Below are 9,324 nucleotides of genomic sequence, written 5' to 3'. Positions count from 1 at the left end.
GTGTGTGTGTGTGTGTGTGTGTGTGTGTGTATATATACGTATGTATATAATTTGATCAACAATATTAAATTGAAAATATTAAATATAAAAATTGCAATTTTTGTAACATAAATGTATAATTATATTTTAAATGATTTATTTTAAATGTTACAATATTTACTGTTTGTATTGTTTTGTATCAAATAAAAGCATGTATTTATGCGCACATACATTTAAAAAATATATATTAAATAAATTAATAAATTGTAATACATTTTGAATATTTCAGTATTACAGTTTTTACTGTGTTTTACAATATATTTATATATTTTTAATTGTTTGTGTGTGTGTGTGTGTGTGTGTGTGATGCATTTATCAACAATTTTAAAATGTATTAAAATGGAAGTTATTTTAAAGTATTTTTAATCAAAAAATGCATACATTTATACACACGTTTTGATTTATCTATTTATTTATTTGCTTCCAGTATACATATTATATATTACTGCACTTGCATAATAGTATATTATGCTAATCCAGACACAGAAGTTACTCCCCAAAACACTGCGACTCAACTCCGCCGGCATATGTCTATTAAATAAATTTGCTTTGGAAGTGCGCGAGCCAATTGAGCTGAGTGTTTGGAGTGCGTGAAGCGTCGCTGTGAAACTCGCTCAGATGGCATGAGAAGGAAGCAGCAGAGATTGATGCAGTGACCTTATGTTTATTTGGCCCTGCACTGCCTCCATTGAGAAGGAACTGGATAGGAAATCAATCTGAATTCAGGCTGAAATGAGTTCCTCTACTTCACGCTGTTCCCCTGGGGTTTAGCCTATGAAATCACAAATCCAGCATGGCACTGAAGCAGAGAAAACACTCCTCCTTTATTTACAGTCTTTTTTGCGCTCTCTCTATCTCAGTCTCGGTCTCTTTTTTCTGCTCTTTTATTCTGCGTATCGAACGGTTTCTCCTCAGTTGGACAGACCACTATATAAATCACACGCTGTAACTTTACAAGCTTTTCTTCGGTGGCTCATTCTAAATATGGAAATGTTGCGCCGCTGAACAGTCGGGCTATTATAATGTAAGTGGATGCAAAATGAAAAGAGTTTTATGCCCTAAACGCTCGATCATTTTAAAAGAGCCTCGGGGTGTTTGATAAGATACCGTATCTGAATGCTATCAAAACAATTGTTTTTTCATGAATATTGGCTTCAGTTTCCCAAAGCTAATTGCTCTTTTATGAGCGACTTTGTTCTTTTTATGCCGTAATTAACATCAGTTAGCAGGTTCACATAATTCAGCATTGGTTTGAAATACACTGGAATTAAGTCAGCCTGAAAGAGCTGATCTAACGATTATCCAGACAACGGTTTGTGTTTTATTTGTTCAATAAATTGTAATATTATCCTTCAGAGTTTGTGAATACTGGTATTTTTCTGGTGTTTTGTGGTGAAAATGATGCATCTTATTACTTAAGACACTTGTGTGAATCTGTATTGTTCGATAAATTCAGAATCTGTAATATCTGCAGATAAGATAAATTATTCCTCAAATCATGTACTTAATTTTATTTTGAGGCAACACATTATTTATTTATGCATTTATGTATGCATTCATTTATGATGATTGATATTTAGGAGTTATTGTGCAATATTTTCATGAAAATAATGTGAAAATTAAAAGTATATATGTGGAATATATTTGACCTAAACCAGGTAATAATGCAGAAAATAATTGGTTTTGTTTTGAAAACATCCTTACAATCTCTTTTTTTTTTTTTTTGGAAAAAGAAGTGAATCAGTAATATTCAGTAAATTGAGAATCTGTAAACTGTAAAGACTGTAGTATTATCCTGCAGAGTTTGTGCTCTAAACGTGAATGATTCCTCAAATCATGTCTCTTACATGATCAGGCCACAGTAAAACGTGAAAAATCCCAGACATGCTGTTTTATGTCGCATGTTTTTTGTCGTTTGTCAGCCTGGTTTTGTGTGTTTCTGTCCGGCTGTTGGTCCTGTCGCTGAGGTCTGGTTGAGCTCTGTCTGGTCAGTCGTTTTAATGATGGTCTCTCTCAGGTGTTCTCTGGTGTTGTCTCAGTAGATTGGCTCACAGCGGGACGTTTCATCTCACAGAGAGCTGCTGAACGTTGCTGCTGTGTTGACTTCTCTCTGACTTTGATTGCTAGCTTTACTGGGGTTGAATCCAGTGTTGGACCGCTGTTCTCATGTCCACAATGTGTGCATTTTAAAATGCATGGTGTGTATGATTGCCCAACTAAATATTATAGTGCATATTATAGTCTGCCTTATACATATGTTCTGATTATGACATTGAGAAAAATATTCTGTGAAATGTGAGAAAATTTTCAAATTCATATTTTGTGCATTCATTCATGCATTAATATGTTATTCATTTATGCATTTATTTTATTTTTATGCAATTTATACATGCATGAAATAACTGAAATTATAAGAAAGAATGTGCTACATTTTAATTAAAAATGTCAAAATGTTATATATATATATGTGTGTGTATGTGTGTATGTATGTATATGTGTGTGTATGCATGTATGTATGCATGTGTATATGTATGTATGTATATATATGTATGTATATATAAGTTTTATACATTTATTTATTTAGGTGTTAAGATTTTGTGCATTCATTTATGCATGCATATGAGATTATAGGAGTGAATGTGCAAGATTTCTCTGCTGACTAATCGCTTCTCCTGTTGGCGTTTTGAAAATTTTTCAGGATAGAAGTTCCAGTATTAAATCTTAAAAGCTAGAAGATGAAGTCTGCTTTTGTAGATTTATTGTAATGCTTAAATTAAAATAATACATGGACGTTTGAATAGTACCTTCATTAAATTTAATGCAAGTTTAATGTGAGTTTTTTTTAGCATGTGCTTGCAGCTCTGAGGTGTTTTTTTAGTTTTTTATTCTTCATTACACAGTTCTTTTTAGAAGCAGAACGCCTACATCCTACTAGAACTGACAACTTCCTCACCCAAACACGCTCGCGCTGTAGAGTTGTGTTTTGTGTGGACTGAAGGATTAATGTTCATTGTGCCGTGGAAGTTCAGCAGACGGATTACAGCGAAAATACAAAACCAATTCAATGCTCTTTTAAACAGTCATAAAGAAAGTGCTTCTGGACTCTTGGAAATGGGGAAATGGTCATTGTTCAGCACTGGACACTGTTCTCAGGAGGTCAAGACAAGCGGTTAGAAGGTTTGATTTAATTGACCCTTTTGGGATGGATGGGTTTGAATATGTATAACCTGGCAATATTGCCACCATTTTGACCATTTTTAAAGTACTTCAAGAATCTTTTCCTGCGTTTGTGCTGTGCGGTGACCCATAAACTTGGTGCAATCTTGATTTTTTTTTGTCCAACAGAACAGTGTCAGTCTGGTAATGAAAGAACCTTTTGAACCCTGTAACTCTTTAAAAAATAAAATAAAATAAAAATGTTTTGTGCTGTTATTCCATTTGAGGACAACCCCCAAAAATGTTATGTGCAAACAAAAATGGACTACATGCACAATTGTGTCCTCTTTTGAAAGAACACACTTCAGAGTTTATCCAATGGTCAGCATTACATAAAGTCATAACAGAAAATTGTTATAAAAGCTCAAATATAATATATTTTAAATGAATCATCAGTTTATTTCTATAAGCATTTCTATAAAAATGTTTTAGCAGACTTTCAGAAATATCTTTCCCTCAACTTCAGGGATTTCATTTTATTTCATTTCATTTTTTATTGATTTTATTTGATTTATTTTAGATTATTATTGTTATTATCAATTTATTTTTAAATAACAGACTTTTTTAAATCAATTTATTTCTATAATTGTTTCTTCAAGCTCATGCACTTTTTTTATTTTAATTAAAGTTTTTATTTTTATTATTTGTTTTATTTATTTTTATATTATTAATGTCATTATCACCATCTTTAAACATACAAACAAATCTTTAAACAAAAGCTCAAATATAATATATTTTAGATAAATAATCTGCAGTTTATTTCTGTAACATTTTTATAGAAAATGGTTTAGCAGACTTTCAGAAATTTTAATTGAAATTGTGTATTATTATCATCATCATCTCTCTTTAAACATTGGAGTTTCATATATTGTTTTGTGTAGAAGGACTGATCACAGCTTTATTAAAGGTTTGTCGCGTGTATCCGGCAGCTCTCGCTCCGGTCTGGCCTGTGTGCTGTCTCTGGTTTACCGTGAAATACAATTGCTGAGTATTGCGACGGAGGCTGTTTTCCCAGGTCATTTTTCACAGTGAGCCGCAGACTTGTGTTTTATCTCAGCACACAGGCATCATTAGAGATGACGCTGTCCGGCTGCAGAGCCACTGACTGTTGTGCCGCGCATCTCTCCGTATATTCCACAGAGAGAAAAGTGTTTCTTGGACATGCTTAATCTGTCTTCTTTTCAGCGCGGCAACGCTCCCCATCCATCAAACGCTGCTCACAGTGGCTGCGCGTCAGTCTGCCGTCCCGTGCAGGATTCTGCTCTCTGTCTCCCCTCCTGTTATCTAATATATTTTTAATGCATGACTGTCTTTGTGTGTATGTAGCTCTCTCTCTCTCTCACTTCTCTTTCTGTGTTTCTTTATCAAACTGCTGTGCCCTCAAGCACAGAAACACAAGCAAGAAATCTCCCTGAATTTTCACTTTCTATTAGCATCTGTACTCCGATTCGCTCAGAGAGCCGCTCGGCTTCGTGATTTATGGCTCTGATAGAGAAATTTTATATTTACAAGCAGCAAAATAAACATCGCAAATTTGATTCCAGCATGTTACGGCCTGCCTTGGGGATGGCTGTTTATTATATGTCTGGAAGAAAATGTGAAGAGCACAGCGAGTGTGTCTGGCCTTGAAATGAAATATTAGAGCGGTTATTGTCATGTCAGGAGGCCGTGTTTTCGGGGGGAGGAGGTGGGTTTTTTGCTAGTTGTTTGTTTTTGGTTTGTTTCGGTCTTTTCTGATTGGCTTTGCCCTGATGGAGTCTAGTAGAAACAGACTTTTGACTTTCATCATAAGTCTGGACAGGAAGAGACAGAAACATTGATGCATAAATTGTCCAATTCCCAAATTAGTTGTGCTTTTACATACTGTTTAAAGATGGTTGTGTCTGAAATGTCTTGAATATATATTTGAAATATTAGAGAAAAATAATCAGTTTGACCAAAAATATTTTTTATATATATTTTTTATATATTTTATTTTATTATTGCATTGCAGTCTAAATAATTGCCTTTATTTATCTATCTATTTATTCATTCATTTATTGAAATAAATAGGGCTATGTATGTCTAAGTGCTTAGTTTAAAATGCAGACATATTCCATTTTATTTACTTTATTTAAACTTTGTTTAGTTTTGTTTGTTTTGTTTTCAAACCAATCCCCATGTTTGATTTTACATGTTGTTTATATGTGGGTATATCTGAAATGTTGACCAAAAATGTATATTTTATTGCATTTCATTTTATTGCATTGCAGTCTAAGATGTATTTTTTTCACATGTCATTTTTTTTTATATTGGATTATGTATTTGCTTACTTGCTGTCTAATTGCTTAGTTCAACATGCAACCACTTTACTTTTTTAACTTTATTTTGCTATTTTTATTTTCAGTCAAATCCCCAAGGTAGTTGTGATTTTACATGTTGATACTCAATATGTATCAGTAGTCTACCAAAAGTAATTTTTATAGAGAGCCGCTCGGCTTCGTGATTTATGGCTCTGATAGAGAAATTTTATATTTACAAGCAGCAAAATAAACATCGCAAATTTGATTCCAGCATGTTACGGCCTGCCTTGGGGATGGCTGTTTATTATATGTCTGGAAGAAAATGTGAAGAGCACAGCGAGTGTGCCTGGCCTTGAAATGAAATATTAGAGCGGTTATTGTCATGTCAGGAGGCCGTGTTTTCGGGGGGAGGAGGTGGGTTTTTTGCTAGTTGTTTGTTTTTGGTTTGTTTCGGTCTTTTCTGATTGGCTTTGCCCTGATGGAGTCTAGTAGAAACAGACTTTTGACTTTCATCATAAGTCTGGACAGGAAGAGACAGAAACATTGATGCATAAATTGTCCAATTCCCAAATTAGTTGTGCTTTTACATACTGTTTAAAGATGGTTGTGTCTGAAATGTCTTGAATATATATTTGAAATATTAGAGAAAAATAATCAGTTTGACCAAAAATATTTTTTATATATATTTTTTATATATGTTATTTTATTATTGCATTGCAGTCTAAATAATTGCATTTATTTATCTATCTATTTATTCATTCATTTATTGAAATAAATAGGGCTATGTATGTCTAAGTGCTTAGTTTAAAATGCAGACATATTCCATTTTATTTACTTTATTTAAACTTTGTTTAGTTTTGTTTGTTTTGTTTTCAAACCAATCCCCATGTTTGATTTTACATGTTGTTTATATGCGGGTATATCTGAAATGTTGATCAAAAATTTATATTTTATTGCATTTCATTTTATTGCATTGCAGTCTAAGATGTATTTTTTTCACATGTAATTTTTTTTTATATTGGATTATGTATTTGCTTACTTGCTGTCTAATTGCTTAGTTCAACATGCAACCACTTTACTTTTTTAACTTTATTTTACTATTTTTATTTTCAGTCAAATCCCCAAGGTAGTTGTGATTTTACATGTTGATACTCAATATGTATCAGTAGTCTACCAAAAGTAATTTTTATTTTATTGCATTGCATTGTGGTCTTTATTGTATTGCATTGCATTGCGGATGTATTTTTTCTGATTTAATTTTTTTGTATTGGGCTATGTGTATCTAACTGCTTAGTTTAAAATGCCAACACTTTGCTCTTGAATGGATGTAAAGTTGGGTAATTATGCAAACAATAGCTAAGTATACATGTATACACGACAACGTTTTCAAAACGATTCGTGTTTACACATATCCACGGAAATGGCCAAAAACGCTGTATTACGTATGCCAGGCCAGTAGTTGGCACTGTCACCTTGTTAGTAAACAGTACCTGTAGGGAAGTGACGATTATGTGTTGTATATGATGCGTCTCCGCTGTTGGTTGTAATTAGGGCTGGGTATCAATTCAGATGTCCCGATTCGATTTCGATTCGCAAGCTCTCGATTCGATTCTCGATTTTTTTTGATTACATTCAGTGAATATAGTTTTAATATTGATTGCTATTGATATTTCTAAAAAATGAACAGTAAACATCAGTTTACAAATGGTGAATTAATAAAAAGAAATACATTTTTTTTGTATAGGGTCCTTTTTTAAACAATAATAGGGCCCTATAAAATGTTCTTAATTTTTCTGGTAATCAGATGAAGGCATAAAACATTACTTTAATTTATCCTAATCAAATGAAAATTAAACCCTTTTATTTTTTGGCAAACAAAGTGCTGCACAACAGAGGTTTACTGTTAAAATTGAAAAGAAAACAGATGTGATTATTCCTTTAAAAATAAAGATGTATTCATATTTATTAGCAGTAGTAGCATTGAGTCTTAAAGGGATAGTTCACCCAAAAATGAAAATGTGATGTTTATCTGCTTACCCCCAGGGCATCCAAGATGTAGGTGACTTTGTTTCTTCAGTGGAATACAAACAAAGATTTTTAACACAAACCGTTGCAGTCTGTCAGTCTTATAATGGAGGTGAATGGGAATCACGGCTTTGAGAGTAAATAAAAACATACACAAACAAAACCAAATTAAACCCTGCGGCTCGTGACGATACTTGATGTGTAAAGACACTAAACGATCGGTCTGGGCAAGAAACTGAACAGTATTTATATTGTTTTTTTACCTCTGATTCACGTAATGTCTGAACTGTTCGATCTGTCCTGAGCAGTGGCGCGTTCTCCTGAGCACGTTCTCAACAGCTGGCGCCTGACACGTCGTCGTCTTGCTTTACGACGGATCTCAGACTTATAAGTGCATTACCACCACCTATCTCTCAAATGGACCATTGACACTCCTAATTGAGATTGTAGATAGAGTGTCAATGGTCCATTTGAGAGATAGGTGGCGGTAATGCACTTATAAGTCTGAGATCCGCCGTAAAGCAAGAAGATTTTCACTTTTTATTTTGACGGGTTGGCGTGAAGAACTTGCAGCTGCTGTGTATGTTATATGATGGTAGTTTTCTCAAATGAAGTCCTCTGCACTTCTATAACTGTCTGGTTCAGCTCAGCTACCAAATCTGACCTCAGAAGACTACAGAGGGTAGTCCGGACTGCTGAGCGAATCATTGGTACAACCCTCCCTTCTCTCCAAGAACTGTACTCGTCCAGAGTGAGGAAAAGGGCTGGCAAAATCACTCTGGACCCCTCACATCCAGCACACTCCCTCTTTGAACTGTTGCCATCTGGTCGACGCTACAGAGCTCTGAGCACCAGAACGACCAGACACAGGAACAGTTTCTTCCCTCAGGCCATCCATCTCATGAACACTTGACAATAACTGTGGAACACACACTATTTATTCACTCATACACTTATTTATCTAACACACACACTCAGTCTACATTTCAATTTGCACATATTATACCTGTACATACAACTGTCCATTGTTATATACCTGTACATACAATTGTCGATTTGTATATGTTTTATTCCTTATTTTACTTGTTCTATTTTTTTATTTTTTTTATTTATTATTATCTGTGTTTTTTGTTCTGTCACTGTCATTCTGTTACACTGTGGAATCTTCTGTCACGAAAACAAATTCCTCGTATGTGTAAACATACCTGGCAATAAAGCTCATTCTGATTCTGATTCTGAAATGGTAAAATGCTAATGAAGTGACTCTCAGAGCAGCTGGAATGACATTCGTGTTCATATCATCATATAGTGAGACGGCAGAAGCTGAAAACACCGCGAGCGTCATCTGCGCTTTAGTATGTGTGTAGTAAACAAAACCGTGCACCCCGCCATTCATTCATTGCGGAAATCATGGCGCCTTATGCGTGATATTAAATGCTTCCGCAGATTTACTATAGCATTTCACCTGAGCATTGCGAATCACGCGTATGGCCATGATAAGCGTGGAATGAATGACAGGCTTTCTGTTGTAACATCGCACAAGGTAAATAAGGGGACATCTAGTGGAGAAGACTAATGATAAGGTTCACGTTAATCAGATCTTGTTTTAAACGTGTGCTGAAATAAATACCGGAAAAGATACTCATCGAATCAACGTCATTTAAAAAAATCTATTAATCGAAAAATAGATTTTTTTGCCCAGCCCTAGTTGTAATATTAAAGTAAATCCACACTTTGCTGAAGAAGCGTTAGCAAACTCTTG

The 9,324-nt window shown here is 34.2% G+C and overlaps 1 protein-coding gene across 1 annotated transcript in view; it reads left to right on the top strand.

Annotated features, from left to right (window-relative positions):
- Positions 1 to 9,324, top strand: part of LOC107594123 (kelch-like protein 29) — a 136,166-nt gene that overhangs the window by 80,899 nt on the left and 45,943 nt on the right. Inside the window, exon 9 of the mRNA XM_016284069.1 lies at positions 2,940 to 3,009. Within this exon, the coding sequence (XP_016139555.1) occupies positions 2,940 to 3,009 (70 nt within the window). The remainder of the gene's footprint in view (positions 1 to 2,939; positions 3,010 to 9,324) is intronic.

This window comes from Sinocyclocheilus grahami, unplaced genomic scaffold (genome assembly GCF_001515645.1).
Source record: "Sinocyclocheilus grahami isolate Dianchi unplaced genomic scaffold, SAMN03320097.WGS_v1.1 scaffold179.1, whole genome shotgun sequence".
Taxonomy (NCBI): domain Eukaryota; kingdom Metazoa; phylum Chordata; class Actinopteri; order Cypriniformes; family Cyprinidae; genus Sinocyclocheilus; species Sinocyclocheilus grahami.
Note: the sequence above shows the minus strand (reverse complement) of the source record. Positions and strands in the feature narration are given on the sequence as shown.